Source organism: Mesoplodon mirus (assembly GCF_964341445.2).
Source record: "Mesoplodon mirus genome assembly, chromosome: 5".
NCBI classification, from domain to species: Eukaryota; Metazoa; Chordata; class Mammalia; order Artiodactyla; family Ziphiidae; genus Mesoplodon; species Mesoplodon mirus.
The window spans coordinates 172,430,279-172,450,102 of record NC_138980.1 but is presented as its reverse complement, the minus strand read 5'-3'; the positions used below and the strand labels follow the sequence as shown (position 1 = coordinate 172,450,102).

Below are 19,824 nucleotides of genomic sequence, written 5' to 3'. Positions count from 1 at the left end.
TTGTTGTAACTGTCTTTGCCTGCTGGCCAAGGGGCGGAAAGCCTTCAGAATTGGCCTGTGTTGGGAGGCTCTGTCACCTGCAGATCCACTTACTAAACTCGAGAGGGAGGCGGCTTCGCGGTCTAGTGACAGTGGATGCGAAAGCAGGACTCGGCTCTTGACAGGTGTGAGCGTGCAGCGTGCAGCGTGCTACGCTGTCTGCTCCGTCCAGCGCCGAGGCCCCGTCGTGCCTCTGCTCAGAGCTGCAGACCACGGTCCTGGGAGGCCCCGCAGGGAAACGTGGATCCCCATAAAGCCACCGTCCCCAGCAATGTCACCTCATTGTGCGGCCTCTGATGAGCGGAGGCCTCTGGGGGCAACGTGTATGCAGAACCTGCCCAGCAGGAACCTTGAAGCTGGTAGCTGCCCGTCGCGAGGAGAGCTTTCTCTGTGCCCAGGGGCTGCGCTGAGGGGCCGGAGGCCAGCCTCCCTGGAGGGGAGGACTAGGTCAGGGGTCCGCAAGCGGTACCGGTCTGCGGCCTGTTAGGAACGGGAGGTGAGTGGCGGGCGGGTGAGCGAAGCGTCCTCTGCTGCCCCCATCACTCGCATGACCGCCTGACCATCCTCCCTCCATCCCCCCGCCCCATCCGTGGAAAAAGCGTCTTCCACGAAACCGGTCCCTGGTGCCACAAAGGTTGGGGACCGCTGGACTAGGTGACAGAATATGTGGGCAGTGCTCAGGACCTGTTCCTAGGTGAAGGCTGTTTTTTAAAAATCTGCTCTGTGTGTGTGTGTACATATATACACATACATCTTTTTTTGTTTGTTTGTTTTGGTTTTTTTGCGGTACGCGGGCCTCTCCCGTTGTGGAGCACAGGCTCTGGATGCGCAGGCTCAGCGGCCATGGCTCACGGGCCCAGCCGCTCCGCGGCATGTGGGATCTTCCCAGACTGGGGCATGAACCCGTGTCCCCTGCATCGGCAGGCGGACTCTCAACCACTGCGCCACCAGGGAAGCCCACACACACATCTTTTTAATAAACTTTTTTAGACAACTTTTAGATGTACAGAAAAATGGTAAAGATGCTACGGAGAATTCTCAAACCCTGCACCCAGTTTCCCCTGTCAGCAAAACTCACACCATTCATTAGTGCGGTACATTTGTTGTCATTAATAAGCTAATATTGATCTACTATCATAGTAATAATATATAATATTATACGAATGTAATATTAAACCGATACTGTTAGGATTAATAACTAATACTGATGAACTGAAGTCCATACTTTGTTCAGGTTTCCTTCCTTTCTCCCCGTTCGGGGCCCCGTCCAGGATCCACGCCGCATGTGGTTGTGAGGCCTCCTGAGGCTCCTCTTGGCCCCGACACTTTCCGTCGCTCTTTTTTGTGTCGTCGTCGATGGCTTCCTCATCCCTCCCTCACCCCTACCGCACCGCTGTGATTCTCAATGTGATTCTCATTCGTAGTTTAACTCCTCCCTCGTCCGTCTGGCCATCTGGCCACGAGGAGGGGTGATCCTCTCCAGCCTGAAGCTGCGGGTCACCACGTCGGCGACACCTAGGTACTGATGTGACAGTCTTTCTGTCCTGTCCCTCGGAATCCCCCAGGTGGTTTGATAATCTGCGTGAAGGGCTGCTTGTCACAAAGTCACCGCTGGCAGGTTGCCAGACTCTGCCCCGCAGCGGATGTGGAGGCCCAGAGCCGCACAGGACGGAGAGTGGACTTTTCTGAAAAGTGCTTTTGTTGTTCCAGAGCTCTTCTGAAGTGGGCAGGTTCACTGTCTGCTCTACGCAGGAATCAGGACAGCTTAGCTTCCCAGTGGGTCACGGTGAATCTATACAAAACCGTCTAACGGTGCTTTGAAGCTCTGCCGTCAGATTGGGAATGACTGTGCTTTTCAAATGATGCCACATAATTGATTTCAAAGACTCTGTAAAGTGTGCATGTAGGCATTTTCCGAGTCTGGCCATGTCGGTCAGCCTTACGGGGTCCTTTGACATCTCCCATCATTTCTAGGAGTTCTGAAGGATCCTTTGTTAACAGTGCAGAACATTCTTGTGAGACTTGGATAGTACCAAGAAAGGAAAGTCCCCTGAAGATGGTTTTCCAGAGGGACAGGGAGAGGGGCTGACTGTCAGCCCTGCAGTGTGTGAAGCAGGGCTGCATGAACCACCGTTGTGAGGGGTGAGCTGAACAGTACACTGGGTTGTTGAAAGCCCGGGCCCCTGAGTCAGACCTGGATGCGTCCCGCTTCACCACCAGCCAGCCTTGGCCTCTGAGTCTTGAGATTGCCCTCCTGGCCTCAGTCTTCTGACCTTTAAAAGGGGCTGTGGTTAGGATCAGACAGCTCAGTGCGGGGGAGGCCCTTAGACCCACGCCCAGTAAGTGCTCATGCCAGGGGCGCACTTGGAGCAGGGAGCCATCAGCCTATGCTGGTGACGAAGAGCCGACGCCCTCCAGCTGGTCTTTATTGTCACGTTTAAATCCCCTGTCGACACTGTACCCCCTTAGAGCCTGCCCAGGATGGACCGCTGCACCCCACCCCACCCTGACGCTTGGGCCTCGCGTGCTCTGTAAGTGTGCGTCAGCATCATTTTTGAGATCACCTCATACTTATCACACTGAATGTTACTCTGTTGTAAAATTTTTTTAAACTTGCAGAAAAGTTGGAAATACAGCACAAGGAACCTACCCCCCACGCTAAACTGTTGACTTAAGTGTGTGTTTCCTACCAACATTCTGCTCTATAGCCATAATAACGCCATCAAAATCAGGAAATTAACACTGACACATGACTACCTTCTAACCCTCAGACCACGGTGTCCATAGCTAACGGATCCAGTGTAGAACCACCTGTGACATTTGGTCGTCACATCTCTTAGTGTCCTTCAGCCTAGAGTCGCTCCTCGGTCCTTCCTTAACTTCTGTGACAGGACATTTTGGAAAATCTGAGGCCCCTTGTTTTCGAGAATGCCCCTCACTTTGGGTTTGTTTGATGCCTCCTCACGGCTGTACTCCGGTTATACGTCTTCGGCAGGTGTATCCGGGAATGCGGCCGTGTCCTCCTAACGCCGTCCCTTCAAGGGTTGCCCCATTTAATCTGTCCTGTTACCTGTGGTGTCCACTTTGATCCCTGGGTTCAGGCGGTGTCTGACAGATGTCTCTGTTGTAAAGTGAGTCGTTCCCCCTTTGTAATTAGCAAGTACTTAGTGGGGAGGTACTTTGAAATTCTATAACTATGCCGTCCGTCATCCAGGTTTATTTTTTGTGTCAGTCGGGACTCCTGGTTTCCTATTGAGTGGATGCATTATCGTCCATCGCCGTCACTGTTTCCTCTGATGCTCAGATTGTCCCTCGTTTGGCCAGCATGCACCTCCTCAAGCTGGCTTCTCTCTCCTGTCCACGTTGCTCTTGGGCTTCTCCTTGCTTTGGGGCACGGTAAGATGTCGCCGGCTCATCTTGTGTTCTGTCTCACCCCAACCCTGGAGTCCACCGTTTCTCCACGGAGCCCTGGTTCCCTCCAGAGCAGAATGGTGCTTACAAGTGGAGATCTGGTTCCTACCATGCTTAGTGCTGCTGGGCCATCGCTGTTCCCAGGCCCTCTTGGTGGATGGGGGGCGGGGAGGGACATGAGGGTACGTGCACATTTACACACGTGTCTCTTGAAAACCGTGAACTCACGTGGATCCTCCAGTTCCAATCCAGTGCTGCAGGGTTGACTCAAGTATTCTCCTTCTTCATATCTGTAACTCCCTTCTCCAAAATGAGACACCGCCTCTCATCACCTTGATGCATTGGCTTAGCAGGTTAATACCCCTGGAGGCCACCAGTCTCCACCTGGGAGGCTTCCCACTGCAGGGGCCCCCTGTGCCCCATCAGGCTCGGGCTCCCCACAGGGGCGCCCTCGCACACCTGGGGCCACCCCCCGTCTCACCCACGAGGTGCCGACCCTGCTCGGCTGTGGGACTGAAATACTGGGGCAGGAGCAGGATGAAGGGCTCAGCCCGTGTCTCTCGGGGAGCCGCGTGCCTCTTCTGGGCTTCTCGGGGCCCTGAATTCTGTTCTGTCCTGCACTGAGTTCCCCCACCTGGCTGGACTGCTCCCCGCCCCCCCTCGGCAGCCCTCTGGCTCGCAGGTCCCTCAAACACTGTCGGGTCTCTAACAGACCTGTTGATTTGAGGAAGCCATTTGCAGCCTCGTTTATGAAGAATTAAAACAGAGTAATTTTCAGAGAATTTTAGACACCCATTGATACTCAACTCAGCTCTTGAAAACTCTGTCTACTTTATAGCCATGGTAGTTATTATTTCCTTTTTCTTTAAAAGAACGTATTCCCCGAAGTAGAGAAAAGATAAGCACAGAATTACTGATAAGTAGAAACATGTGAAAAGAAGCAGCAGCTTATGTTTGTTTGCAGCGTAACGTTTTCACTTGATCTTGGGGAATTATCCTCAAGCGGTGTATCATACTGAAAGACACAGAACTGGAACTCTGCACTCTGTCATAAAACCAGGAGAAAAAGTGAAGTAGGCATTTGTGGCTACGCGCTGTCTTCTGGCTGCGCGGCAGCAAAAGGCCCAAAGCCCTTTATGAGTCACGAGCCGGCCAGCAGCTGCCTATAGATACCCCATCACTGCCTCAGACGGAAGGGCTTTGCCGTGAGGTTCAGAGTTTAACAACCTCAAACGAGAATGGAAAAGGCTGCTCATGGAGATGTTCTGAACTCCTGAAACCATCTCTTCCCCTCCTCTTTTTCCTGTTTGATTTACAGAAAGGAGCATCACACGCTGACTCCGTTCCAGTGTATCATGGCTCCCAGCCTGGCCAGTTTGTCTTTTATTCACCTTCTGTGTCTCTGAATGTTCTCTTGCACAGAACACATACACCAATGCGGATAAATTACTAGAAGCAGCAGAACAGCTGGCTCAGACTGGGGAATGTGACCCGGAAGAGATCTATCAGGCCGCCCATCAGCTCGAGGACCGGATACAAGATTTTGTTCGGCGAGTTGAGCAGCGGAAGATCCTCCTGGACATGTCGGTGTCCTTTCACACCCACGTGAAAGAGGTGAGGCGTCCGGAGGCGGAGACGGAGCCCCGTCTGGAAGGGGCCTTTGGACTCCGGGGGAGGGATGAGGGTGGGCGTGATGTGAGAAAGTGGACCAGAGGTGGCCGTTTGCACTGGTGGGGACAGGGCTGGCCTCCTTGCTGGCCGTCCTCGCCACACGGGCACACGTGTGCCATCGCAGGGGGTGGCATCTGCCGGGAGCAGACCTGTGAGGGGGGGCATGGCTGGGAGCCGTGGGCCAGGAGGGGAGCGGGCAAGACAGCAGCTGAAGGGGGTCCTTGGCGAGAGGCAGGACACGGCCACTGTAGCAGAAGTAGGCGACCTGCCTTTCGGGCTCAGAGCTGTGGGGCCTCCTTTCCGCCTGTTAGCCTGTCATGTGGCTACAGTCCTGGCTGCCGTCTGATTTTATCAGGCTGTGCGGCTGCTCTGAGATGCTCGCAGAAGTGCATTTTACACAATGTTGAATTGAAACATAGCCAAGCCAGCACGGCCTTAATAATAGTCACGTTACTGTCGTAGGTATGCTGTTCTGATAAACCGGTCTCAGGATAAGAGGTGATGTGTTATTTGGTAAATGGAAAACACGTTGGTATTAATTATACCTTGCATATATGTTATTCTTGTGAAAATCATAGTCCAATCTAAAATAAAAATTAAAAAAAAGAAAATCATAGAAAGTTACAGTCGAAGAAACTATTACGTAGCTTTTGAGATAGAAGGATTTATAATAAAACCTAAAGTTTTCAGTAGGACAACAAATTAAGATGCCAACTTACTACATCTTATTTCTAAGGTGAAAAAAATTCTCCACTTCACAGCTCTTTATAAGTTGGAAATGAGGGGCCCTTTTAGGTAATTTGAGATTGAGTCCATGAAGGCTGTAGTTAACAGGCTAGGAAGAAGGCTCTGGGAGGAGTAAGACTACGAGAGACGCTTGGAAGGGGCTAGGCCTGGCTTGCCTTGTTTAAAGGCATCCAAGATCAGGAACCAATGAAACTGTTTAAAGGAAAAGAACTTCACTGCCGTGTCCGGGACCTTGGGCAGTCAGTCCTCCACCAGGCCGTTTGCTTGACTTGAATGTTTGACTTCAGGACAGCCATCCTCACGTCCAACTCAAACTTCGTGAGCCCAGGAAGATAGTGTAGGGGGCATATTTGACGAATGACCGGGACCCTGAGCAGCCCTTTCTGCAAAGGGGCTGGTGCTTTGTGGACCCTGGACAGTTGTCAGAATCGAAAACTGACAGGAGTGGCTTCTTTTCCTGGTTTAATAATGCCACCACTGAAAAAGACTTCACGGTGTTTACAGAGACTGTTTTTCCCAAGGAGACACGTTAAGTGGACATGGGTCCATGGCAGTTTCTGCTTACGGGTGCATGTGTCACCAGTTCCCCACTCGGCTCGAATCAAGCCGCAACCACTAACTAGTGTCCCTGGCTCTGCAGCCCTGCCTCCAAGGCATATGCATTTGATTAGGTCCTACCCTTGCTTCTGAACCATCGGAGAGTCTGGGTGTATCTGGAGCACCAGCCTGAACCGCCTCATCCTCATGATCTGGTCCCTGCAGTTACGTACTGCTTCCCTTCACTTCCCCAGGTAGAGTCCGCTGTTCCCCCTGCACTCTGGAACTTTCTTTACACACACCTGTTATAGCACCTGTTTGCGTAGAGCTGTGTGTTACCCCCTCTTCCCCATCAGTACTCGTATGCCACCTCCTCTTTCTCTTGAGCATTTGTACACCCTAGCCAAGAGGGAGAGAAGATGATGCCTGTGAAAAAGCAGGTTGTGCCTTTGTTCATTAAGCTGTGACGGACAGAAAGCATGCGAGGGGCTCCAGGCAGCCCAGACCTTCCCGAGGGAGGCGCGGTGGATGGGTACGGGGGCTGGCGTTCCTTATTCAGGCCGCAGGGAGCGCCGTGGGCCTGGACGGGCCCCAGAGGAAGGACAGGCCGCTGGGCAGTGTTCACGGACTGAGCAGAGGGGAACAGCAGCAGTGGCGGCAGGCCTGGAGTCTGGAGATCGAGAGCCAGGGCTCGTGTCCTGATGTTTGTCTGCGTCACAGGCCTTGGGAATATTCCTTAGCAGGATTCGTGAACAGTTAACTTGCAGTTAGGACAAAGAGAGGCTCTTTGCATGAAGCATTATTTATGACTTTTCAACTTTGTTACGGTTCTCCAAAAGCAGGCGTTAAAGGAAACTAGAAGGAAGGCCGTTTACGAAAGCCACTCTCCGGAGACTCCGTTTGGGTTCACTGGTTTTTGTAACAGCAGCAGCATTTTTAAGGAAAAATCTTACAGTAGAAGCATTCCAGTTAGTAAACTATGGAGTCTGTTTTGTCACCAGGCTTGGAAATTTATTGAAAAGTGAAAATACATTTTGTTTTCTCGACTTACGCTGTAGGAACTTCTAGTATATATGAAGTTTGTAGACTGAGGAGAGCTTAAAGCTGCTTTAAAGGTTAAGTGCTTCACCTTCACAACTGGAGAATTGTCGGTCCATTCATTCTTTGCTTTTTATGTGAAAGACCATCACAGTAGCAGAGACACTGGTATTTTACTGTGATTTGGCTCCTCGTAATCTCATGTGACCCTGACGTGACCGGGTCAGGGAGGGATTTGGTGACAGTTGGAGGCGGGGTACCTAGCAGTACACAAACCCAAACACGCCCAGGTGACTGGGAGGGCAGCACTTGAGGGCCGCTGGCCACACACAGGCATGGGATGTGGTCTGATTCTTCCCCTCCACGTCAGCTTGGACTCCATGTTTAGCCTCAGCCATTTTCTCGGTAGATTTACTTTTTCCTGACCAGCCCCAGAATCTTCCTCACTCTCCTTTCTCTGGGCTGCACAAATGCCCTCAGACCCACCAGGATACTTGGTAGGTTTTATGCAGGAAGGGATGGCTTCTTCAGTTGCTGTGTTTTGAAACTTGTTATTGAAAGAAAACTTCATTTAGAACAAATTTCATTATGTGTTTTGAAACCAAATTAACTCCTTTTTTAAAAAAGTATTTATTATTATTTCTTTATTTTTTGGCTGGACTGTGCAGGCTGCGGGATCTTCGTTCCCCGGCCAGGGATCGAACCTGAGCCCCTTGGAGTGGAAGTGCGGAGTCCTAACCACTGGACTGCCAGGGAGTTCCTAAACAAAATTAACTGTGAGAGAAGGGCCAAGAGGAGGAAATCATGCTAATTAAATGTGTCTTTGCATCAAGTCACTAAGTATTTTAGCATATCAGATGAATGAAAAAGTGCTAGAAGATTTAAGTTATCAGAATTAATTTTCTCAAGCAGATCATACAATTTCAGATTACTTGGAGGGAGATAGAAAAAGCAAGTGGCCTTTTTCATTCAGGCAAATACGTGAAGCTTTTTAGAAGTTAACTGTCGGGCTTCCCTGGTGGCGCTGTGGTTGAGAGTCTGCCTGCCGATGCAGGGGACACGGGTTCGGGCCCCGGTCTGGGAAGATCCCACATGCCACGGAGCGGCTTGGCCCGTGAGCCATGGCCGCTGAGCCTGTGCGTCCAGAGCCTGTGCTCCGCAACGGGAGAGGCCACAACAGTGAGAGGCCCGCGTACCGCAAAAAAAAAAACCCAAAAAAACAAAAAAAAACAAGTTAACTATCAAAGGCTCTCCTGACGCGGAGGTTAAGCTTCTCCACTCCCAGGTGTTCGGCAGTGGTTTTAAGTCTCACTTTATCCGGAGAGTAGCCCTCTAGCCCTCTCTTTTTTGCAGTAAATTTCTGGCTCTCTGATGAGCAAGTAATACAAAGGTGATCTCATTAACAACCAACTTGGAAAAGGTGCCACGTCAAGGGGATACCTGCTCAGTGTTGACTGAGAAATGGTTTTTAAGAATCACACCTGGGAGAAGGTGGGTGGTCTTAAGTCTCGTTGCAGACCCAGCACTTAGGTGCAGCATGGAGACCTTGGGCTCTTCTCTTTCACCCCAGAGGACAGAACGCAGATGCCTGTTCCCGGGAAGAGAGGAAAGAGGACCCCCCAGCTGACTCTTGAACAACGTGGGTTTGAACTGCACAGGTCCACATACACGTGGATGTTTTTCAGTAGTAAACTCTACAGAGCTACGATCTGCGGGTATAGAATCGCAGGTGTGGAGGAACCTCGCACATGGAGGGCTGACTGTAAATCCTACATGGATTTTTGACTGTGCGGAGGGTCGGTGCCCCTAACCCCCGCTTTGTTCAAGGGTCATCTGAATTTTCACATGGGTGGTAAGTATTTTATACCTTGAGGTTGAATACAGAAGGTGGTGGATAGAGGTGTCAGCCCCATTCCACCCTTAAACCCAGATTTGGAAGCGTCCTGGGACCCTTTCCTCTTTGTTCTTTGTCTCTGAAGGAATCCATGAGATGTTTGATCTCCTCTCAGAAGACCTGAAGACTGATCACCTGTCCTCTTTTTTTTCTTTTTTCAATGTCTTTGAAGTAGTACTGTAGTATTTAGAAGGAACGGTGACTTTATTTTAGGAGAGTTTTTGTCCTCCTGTATTTTGTCCTCCTCTAGTTTCTGTTCTCCTGTGTCCCTCTCTTCCCTGCAGTGTTCCCAGCATTTCATTCACCTCCATTCTGATCCTAATCCTCCCATTATTAGGCCTTTGTCACCCGTCCTCCTTTCCTTCTGAACGCTCTTTGCACTGTTCGTTAATTCCTTCATTTACTCTTTCACTTACTCCTTTCAGAGTGTCTCCCAAAGCCACCTGTAACATACGGGGAGGGGGTATAAAAATGCATGACCAGTGGAAGAACATACTGCTGCTTCTGTGTGCAGCACGTATTTTAGACATCTGTTGGTTTCTCTCGATAGAGGTTAAGCTACTTGAAGGCTGGAACCTTGTCTCACTTGTCTTTGTAGCCTGCCTCCCAGACTTAGCAGATACTCAGCTTGAGGAACAAGTGATGTCTATTTCTAGCCCATCATTCTGAGACTTAATGACAGAGGGACATAGTTCCATTTTCAGATATAGCAAAGGCATAATTATTTTCATCCATTCGTTCTCTTCAACTTCATTCTCAAAATTAGGTCCCGAGTTAATTGACAATTACCTTTGAAATGTGTGGGTTATTTGAGGCAACCAGGTGGTGACATTGAGTTCTCAGCCAGAAGTTTATTTCTGGAATCGATTCAGTGGCCTTGAGCTGGTTTTTCTTCCCTTGATTCCCAGAAACCATGGTTTCCCGGGAAAGATCATTCCCATTTGAACGGGGCTGTGATTCTTGCTGGGTTAAGTAAAGAAGCCTTTTGGTTCTGCTTCTGCAAACTTACACACTGAACTGGGACACATTTTTGTTTGGGGTAATGCCTGGGAAAAGGGGAACCTTTCATTTTATTCAGAAGCCAAAAATAAAGGCATCCCAACCACCTGGAGATTTTTGGGTCACAGCATACCGGCCTGACTTCATTTTTATGCCTAACGGTTAGGCAGGCAGGCCTCTCTCTTTACACTCGGACCAGCGCCCATCTCTCCCCCGGGAGCAGGGAGTGCACCATCCGGATCTTGCCCAGTAGGAGGTGCGGGGTTACGGGGAAGCCAGAGCTCACCGCTGCCCTCCTCCGGGTGCGGAGCTTCCCAGCGGCGTCTCCTGCCATCCTCACTGAGTTTGAAAACATACCCAGTGCCTTTTCAACCAGCCACCACTCAAAGGGCCCGGATTCCTTTTCTCTTCTTCCCCTGTGGAGCCGGAGAACCACCCAGTCAGGCGTCTGCTGGGTAAACTAATTCAGGAAACTTGACTACAGGTAGCTGGTGCTGCTCGTGTAGACCAGCTGCCCTCTGATGGCTCTCGTGGTCATTGACCGTGGTGATGCAGACCCGTTCAGGACACCTAGCTTTCCAGAGAAGCCCTGTTTCTGATCTGCAGGCCTCTCGGCAGGGGAGGGATCGTAGTCCTCCTCAGGGTGACCCCAGCCTCTCGGCATTGGATTCTTCCAGATCCCTTCTGTCTCCTGTGCAGAGATCTCTAAAATTTGGTTTCCAACTTCCAAGCCTTTTATTTTGACCTTCTCAGCTGGATTTTACTGATGACTCATCTCTCTATATTCTCTAAAATGATTTGGTTTTTTGTGCGTTCCTATGTATGGGTGATACCTTTAAACATATTTCCCAGCTTTTTTAAAATAAAAACTTTTTATTTTGAAATATTTATAATCCCTGAAAGTTGGGGAAAAAATAAACAGACAAGGAGGTCCCTGCACCCTTCTCTCAGCCTCCCCCCAGGGGTCACATCTCGCATAACCATGTGCACTGTCAAAGCAGGAAAGTGGCTTTGCCACACTCCCCAGAGCTTATTCCTAGAGTCTACTTTCCCCAGGTGTGCAGTGCATGCACTCACGTGTGTGCGTGTGTGTGTTCGCGTGCGCACGCACGCTTAGCTTCGTGAGATTTTGTCGTGTGTAGATTCATGTAACCACCACCACTCTGAACGTACAGAGTCGCGCAGCATCATCCCGTCACCGGCGGGCTCCCTTCTGCGCCTCCTCACACCCATGCCTGACCCCTACCCCCTAACCTCCAACCCCTGGCAACCACTAGTCTGTTGTTCTCCATCTCTGTAATTGTACTTCAAAAATGTTCCATAAATGGAATCATACAACATATACCTTTTTGAGATTGGCTTTTTCTACTCAGCAAAATTCCCGAGACCCATGCCTGTTGTTGTGTGTGTCAGTACTTTATTGCTGAGTAGTATTTCATGGTTTGGATGTATCACAGTTTCTTAACTATTTACCCTTTAAAGGACAGTTGGGATTTTGTCAAGTTTTGGCTTTTCCAAAAAGAGAAGCTGTGGACCTTCATGTACAGGTTTTTGCATGAACTTAAGTTCTCATGTCTCTGGGATAAATGCCCAAGAGTACAACTGCCAGGTCCTTTGGTAAGCACATTGTTTTAAAAGAAACTGCCAGACCTTTCCAGAATGCCTGTACCATTTTACACTCCCAGTAGCAATGTATGAGTGACCTCTAGCTTTTTAACATCTCAGAAGTCCAGTGGGAAAGGTTAAGATCAAATGCATAATATTTTAGGAAGTAAAGTTTACCTTCTATGATCAAATCTCGATAATTTTTATGCTAATATTCAATTCCTTAGATGAACTCTCTAAATACACATTTAAATGTTTGATTTCTTTAGCTTGTTTATCTGATGTAGACAGAAATAAGCAATTAAATGGCCACAAGCCAGAGAAAGCAAGAGGAAACTCAGGGCCTAGAACCGTCCACTACATCATCGCCCTTTGCAAGACTGAGCATTGGATTTGACTTTGGTTTCAAAGTCAACATTCAGTTGCTACCTACTGCTTTGGCAATTATGCCTTCACATAGATTGTGGTATCTGGTATTTAAAAAAAAAAATAGGTGGTCTTCCCATAGGTGGGAATATCCAAAAAAAGAGATCTAATCATTTATGCTTTCTTTCTGTAAAAAGATAATCTTTATTAAAATAATCAAGAAAGTATACTATAGTGTAGCACATCCCCTTACTGAACTGGCTGAGTGATCTGGGACAGGCTGCTCTGTGGTGCCTCAGCTTTCTCTCTGCAGAATTGGGAATAACAGCATCTCTGAGGGCTATGGACCAATTGGATGCAATTACACACTCACCATCCTAGCTGCCAATAAATGTCCTTGTTTTTCCTCCTCACCTGCCTTGTTACTCAACAAATGATTTAACTATAAGACACAGAGGTATAAATACCTGGGTATGAATACTTGGGTATAATCCTAATACCTTCCTTACTCACCTTCGAGCAACAGGAACTGCTTAATCTGCTTCTGTTGCCCTTTCTCAGGGTGAGCGCCTCACTCTGACCCTTCAGATCAGCAGTCAGCCTTGCCGGGTGCACAGCTCCAGCGCTGCAGCCAGCTCAGGGCAGAGGAGGCTGTTACAGAGCATCTTTGCTCATGGTTCCGTCACATTGGCATACATTGCTTTGTTCACATCACTAACTACTTTTGTTCCCAGCCAAAGCTGCAAAATAAATGAATTTTTTCACCAAGTAAGTATGTGTAAAACATTTGGGTTGGCCAGTGGGGAAGAGGAATGTTATTATCTAAAAGGAAAATCCTTTTGTCAGTTTAGTTTAATTCATGTAAAGCTTTTTTTTTTTCCCCCTAGAGAATGGTTTAAAACCGGTTTAAATTCATTAAGTTTCTCTTTCTTCTTATCGACCCAATATTTTGAGGCAAAGAAAATTTTTAGATCAAGAGAGAAATTAGAAGTTAGTGTGTAAAACTGTAGGGAACTCTAATATACCTGACAGAGAACAGTCACTTAGTAGATGATTATTAAATGAATGAATTAATAATATACTATCTTATCTTTATTTGTAACTCACTGTTACAGTGGGGACTACACATATATCCCTGTGCACTAACTCCAGATTTTATCATTTCTTATTGAAGGGGGAGTCTAAATGTCTGCTTGTAAACGGAGAGTCGCAAACATCTGCTTTAATTAGTCGTTTGTAGGTTGGCCCCAGTTAATGTAACGAGGAGGTGCGGCACTTGTACAGAAGTTCAGGGAATGCAACATTAGGTCCTAAAATGCCCAGCTGAAAATGGATGCCTGTGCAATCGCGCTTACTTGTTAGACTTCTTTTTAGAGGGCATTTTAGTATTTTGATACTCAGCTTCATAAACTAAATGTGATAGGGCTTCGGTTAATTGAGAGAAATAAACTATCCATGTGTATTTCTGTCATGTACTGTTTGTTACTGTTTATTGTTCTTATTGAATAAGTGGTAGGAAGATTGATCACCAGCAGTGTTTTGTCAGAAAGCTTAAAAGTTCTAGGTAAGCTGGGACAGTAGAGACTGAAAAGGCTTTTTTGGTTTTGTTGTGGTTTGTTTTCTCTTCCTTTTTGTAAAGCACAAAATGCAGAACCACAAGATCAGGGAGGGTTGGGCTTTCTGCTTGGGGCCCAGGATGTTGATGGATACAAGTTGATGACCAAAATGGGTGAAGATTTTTATAAGAACGAACTTATTTCTCCTAAATGATTTCAAGTCTGTATTCCAAGACAAATTAGATCCCTGGGTAGTGAAAGAACTTGATAGTTAGTTCACCAAATTTGGTGTATTGCTCTCTAAGGAACTGTGGCAAAAGGAAGAGATGCCAGAAGGCCAAAAATGCACTTGTGCCTTCTTAAGAAGGTAGATTTCACATATTACTCAGGTTGAGGTCACTCCTAAGCAGAGTTCTAGAAAAGACAGTTTATAAACTGCCTTTTAAAAGGGAAGAAGTGAATGAACAAGTTATGCCATGTGAACTTTATTTCGTTCTTTACTAGGTTTCTGATTTGAAGAAGAGTACGCAGTGGAATTAGTGAGCATTTAACCAAGCATTTGACATTTAATTTGTACACAGAAAAATATGGGCTGAATCACTGTGAAACAGAATCAGCTGAGGGTGTCCGTTGACACAAGACCAAGACTGTCCTTATCCTCCCAGACTGATCTCTGAGTAGACCATGCCAGGAAGAAAGTGTTTGTGATGGGAAGACATTGCTCATACCCTGCCTGTGAATGAGGAAGTCATTTCCAGCCCAGACCCACAATTAGATCAGCTTTCTGATGGAGGGGGTGATGGGAGCTGGTAGACCAGTCATCCCAGGTGGACCTGAGGCCCCACAGACAGATGGTTTTAATCCCTGGCGTCACCTGCTGCAGGGGAGCAGCCTGTGCAGTTGCCATGTCTTTGAACTGCCTCCACCCACCTATTCAGAACTTTTGCGTCCGTCTGGGACATCTGGAGAGATTGTACATCCAAGTCCAGGCACCCTGAAAACTTGCCCTTGTTGTGTTGAGAGCATTTTTGTCTTGAAAGTGGTCAAATTTGCCATAAAGCCAGGACAGACTCGGTGCTGAAGCAGAAATAATCACGGCTGCATTAAAAACCTTGCAGCTGAGGCTGGCAGTGGGAGTGTTGGTTAGTGGATGACCTCAGCGGGGCTGGAGGTCGTTTGCACTGCAGACCTCTGTCTCTAAGCACGAGGCCTCTGAGTGCGTGGATTGGCACAGAGGGCAAGTTGATCAAAGTCTAGACCAGGGACTGCCAGATATATCAGGTAGTAAAATAGAATCAGAAAAGATCCCGGCAAGAGAAAGTCCAAATCTATGACAGAAACTTCATTCATGGGTTTGAATTCATGAGTCTGTTTTGAATCAGAAGTAGGCGGGTTACAGAGGTAATAAGTCACATAGGTGGCATAGGTGTTAAACAAAGGATATTCCTACCTGTGCTGATGGACAGTGTCCCCAGTGATTCCTCCCCCAGGGTGACGTATTTGGCTGCATTGAGTAAAGGCAGAGTCATGACCAGGGGGCCAGTCAGCCCGCCTGCCCGCTCGCTGCGGCTTGGGTCACGTCTGGTGCTGCCTTCAGTGCTCCAGCCCCCAAATTGGGGGGCGGGGAGTTCAGAGGAGAGACAGCTGGTGCTGCCAGAGCCGGCCGAGTGCAGGGAATAACGTGTTCGTCTCCGGAGACGGAGGCCAGGCTGCAGGAACAGGCACTATCTCCAGAGATTTGAAGAGCGCAGGAGGAAGTACACTTGGGCCAGCTGCGTACTGTTTCGGGGAGACAGGGTTGCGCTCAGAACGACCCTGGGTGGCGAGGCACTTTCCCCCAACTTGATGCCTCAGGGAGCGACAGCTGCTGGAGGGGGAGTGTCTTACCCGCTGGGGATGTGGTGGAATAAAAAGAAGATTTAAAATTCTAAATCTCAAAATCTGTTTTTAGCGAATTAGACTTCATGTAAGTAAATGTCTGGGAGGTTGAGGTCCTGGCACTGCCCCGCTCTCCGAGTCGGCCGTGGGTCCGGCCGTGTCACCGGTCCTCGCTTCCACCGCAGAGCCCGACGCCCCCCTTAATGGTGTCCCTCCTTCATGTGTGGGCTGCCCTTGCCACGCTCCGGGGGTTTCCTCCTTTTCTGTCCCCCTTACACATATTCGCCTTGGAATTACTTCATGACGCTGACGTTACTTGCCCTCTGACGTTACTTCCCCTCCCTCCATACAACCTGCCTACGTTTCATCTCATCTCATCGTACTAAGGGATCTTTTATCACCCATCCAAGAATAATCAGTACCCCTGAAACCCTTACTCCGCAGTCAGGTGACAGGCATGTGCCCCAGAATCACAGTTGGTCATTTCAGGCTAAAGAACATGCTGTTCGTGGCTGGAGCAGTTCCCCTTTGATCCCTGCTTCCTCTGCCTGAAACGGAATCGCGTTCTGTGCTCATAGCAGGTGCCCTCTGAAATTCCCCCTGCAAGTTGCCCTGCAAATTGCCGCCTGCTTCTGTTCCCGGCTTTTTTTGTTTTTTGTTTTTTGCCTGTGTCAGGTCTTAGTTGTGGCACGCGGGATCTTTCGCTGTGGCGCTCGGGCTTCTCTCTAGTTGTGGCGTGCGGGTTTTCTCTCTCTAGTGTGGCGTGCAGGCTCCGGGGCGCATGGGCTCTATAGTTGTGGCGTGCAGGCTTCAGAGCACGTGGGCTCTGCAGTTTGCAGCACGCGGGCTTAGTTGCCCCACGGCATGTGGGATTTTAGTTCCCTGACCAGGGATCCAACCCACGTCCCCTGCATTGTAAGGTGGATTCTTTACCACTGGACCACCAGGGAAGTCCCTGCTCCCGGCTTTTACACTTCCCACGCCGGCCCTGCAGCTCACCCATCCCCACTGGTACCTGAATGATTGTCAAAAACAAGAGTAGGGAAATGGATACCAGTGGTGGTAGCTTCTATTTACAAAGTGCTTGTGGTAATTGAGCACTGCCACACATTTGTGGTCATCTTACTTGATTCTCAAACTCATGGTAAAATGATCCCATTTCACAGATGAGAAAACTGAAGGCAGAGAACTGCAAGGACTTTTCCCAAGGTCACATGGGGGATAAGGACCCCCCAGCTGGTGTGTTGCGCTCCTACCTCCATCCAGATGGACCAGGCTGCTAGCCTGCATTCAGACTGTGCATCTTGGGAGCGGTTGCAGCTAGAGCAGTCCCCAAATCTCGGGGCTCCCATGTGACCACCCACTGAACCAGCTGGAGACTCAGTGCTTTCCTGGGATCTCCCACCCCAGTGAGTTCCTCTCAGAGCCCTCTATAACAAGGAAAGGGCTTTTTCAGGGGCTTGCTCCCAGCAGAGCTTTGACTCCTTCTTTAGGCTCCACCCAGCACGGGCGGTGTGGGGGAAGGGACTGGGATAGGGGATGCCCAGGGGTCAGACCCAGCAGATGCTCGATCCAGGACCAGGCTCTCCCACAGCTTATCACAGGAGTTTTCTTCAAGGAACTCCATGGGTCCTTCTAAACCAGCCTTCTCTCTGGATCCTGGACTGTGACCCAAGTCTGTACGCACCTGCACCCCATTCTGGGCTGGTTTCAAGTTCTCCTGCATGGAACGCTCCTGGCCACAGCTCGGGTGGCCTCTAGGGGACAGCGTTGCGTAACTCCGGCTGCCTGGCCGTCACCTGGCTGTGGGCACGGTTCTCTGAGAAGTGGATTCCATGCTGCTGAGAACTTGGATAAAATACAACTCCTCTCTCATTGTCGGGCAAAGATTTATCTTTTCATTGTCAATTAACAGCATGCCCAGAAGTGCAATTTTTTTCACCCTCAGGAAGTCTGTGGTAAAAATTTCACAGGCATCCTAGAAACTATTTCTCATTCCTTATTCAGACGTTATTTTGGGCGTCACATGTACCACTTCGAAAGCTTAAAAATAGACTTCGTCTGACTCATATTGTATTATGATATGCATCAGTTCATCATCGGTTGGCATTGGAAATGACCTTCCTCTGAGACTTTTTCCTCCAAAATGAATGGGAATATTTCCTGTAGGACCCGACAGAGGAATTCTAAGGGGGAAGAGGAGCTTTGGGCGTTTTAATCGTGGATTTAAGCGTAGGCTCGCTCCTGCTGCCAACGTTCTTTTTCCCTTTTCAACTGCGTGAACCCCTCCACAGCTGGGCCCTTCCTTGGCTCCGCAGCCGGCTGGGCGGTGCGTGTCGAGATGTCCAGGCTCTTGAAGGAATTAGCTGGTTCTTTCAGAACTTACCAGGAGGAAAGGAAAGGGTTTGACCCACACATACTCGTGGCACTTTCCCCAGAACCAAAGGGAAGAGAGTTCTGTAGCGTCTGGACTAATTCCAGCACCTTTTCCCTCGTACTGCACTGTTTTTAGGTGTAAAAAGATTTAAATGCGGCACGGTGTTACGTTTACCAGACTAAGTGGCCTATTTTGAACAGTTGGTTGGAACTTGGACGTGTTTTGAAAAATACCCAGAGAAAGAACACTTCTAAAAACTTGGTGATTCTTATTTTCAAAATTTCTCTTACAAGAACAAAACTATAATAGTGGCTAGCATATGTTATTTTGAAGAAATATGTATCGTCTTGTTGAATCTTCTCAGTACCTCCCTGGAGTAGGCATTATTACCATGTCCATTTTACAGATGAGAATGCCGAGACATGGATCCAAGGAAGTTGCCCTAGGTCACACCCTAGGAAATGTTAAGTCAGGATTTGAACTCGGGCAATCTGGCTTCAGAACCCACGCCTCGTAATCGTTATTCCATATCACAAGAAAAGTGTTTTTTAATTACTTGTGGATAAAACACTTTTTAATTGAGATATAATTGACATATGATTAGTTTCAGGTTTATAGCATAATGATTCAGTACTCCTATATACTGTGAAATGATCACCTTCCCATGGAAGATTTTTCATGGGAAATATTAGAGCAAATTGGGAGATTCTTTATGGTCATAATGATTTCATCCTTCCTATTACTTATAACTGCAGCAACCAGTTTCATAGGAATTTGGAGAACAAAGCAAAACAAAATGAAAAACAAGAGTATGTTATGGTTGGGACCCTTAATAGTTGTGCAGAGTATCAGTCCATATTTGGTCTGTCTATGAATGGCATTGTTTCATGTTGAAATGCAGTATCAATGTGAAGTGTGACCAGGTCTGGAGGCCTCCTTTCTGATACTGTACTGGCCTTGCTCATAGGTTGGCGCTGCTAATAGGTTTGCCCATGTTGTTCAGGTCACTTCATCACCTATGGCCTCTTTTCCTTAATCTGTTAAGATCACAGAGGTGAACCAGCCTCTGTCTAAAATGCCTATAATTAAAATCCTTGGATTGTATGAAATTTGATATCTTACAGAGATGGGTAAATAATATGATACAAGTTGACATTTTAACATTTTTAGTAAAATTAACTCTTAGGACCCCAAGTACTTGACTAAGAGTAAGTTCTTTGCCAGCACTTCCCTTATTTTTAAATTTACCTGCCCTATTTAAAATACTTATTGACCTGACAAGAGCCAGCTGGCAAATACTTTGTTTTCAACTGAATACATGTTTAACAACAAAAGAACTCTTGAAAGGTTAGCTTGGATTTGCTATCATTAGTCATTAGGGAATTGCTAATTAAAACCATAATGAGATACCCCTCATTTTGAATGGCTACAATTAAAAAGACCGACCACCTTGGTATCAGTAATGATGTGGAGAGATTGGAGCTCTCAGACACTGCCGGGGGCAGCGGAGGCCGGGGAATGTGAAATGAGCCACTTTGGAAAACAGTTTGGCATTTTCTTAAAACGTTAAACGTACACCTGCCATATGATCCGACCGCTCTGCACCTAGATGTGTACCTACCAGAAAGGAAAGCACGGGTGCATATGGAGACTATGCACCCGTGTGCATAGCGGCTGTGTTTGTAATGGCCCCAAGCTGAAAACAA

At 48.1% G+C, this 19,824-nt stretch overlaps 1 protein-coding gene across 3 annotated transcripts in view; it reads left to right on the top strand.

The window, feature by feature from the left end:
* The window catches only part of TRIO (trio Rho guanine nucleotide exchange factor), a gene marked incomplete at its 5' end in the record, with an annotated part of 386,080 nt that overhangs the window by 217,211 nt on the left and 149,045 nt on the right, over window positions 1-19,824 (top strand). For all 3 annotated transcript variants that reach the window (XM_082621961.1, XM_082621962.1, XM_082621960.1), the window contains one exon: window positions 4,873-5,064. In XM_082621961.1, coding sequence (XP_082478087.1) covers window positions 4,873-5,064 — 192 coding nt within the window. The remainder of the gene's footprint in view (window positions 1-4,872; window positions 5,065-19,824) is intronic.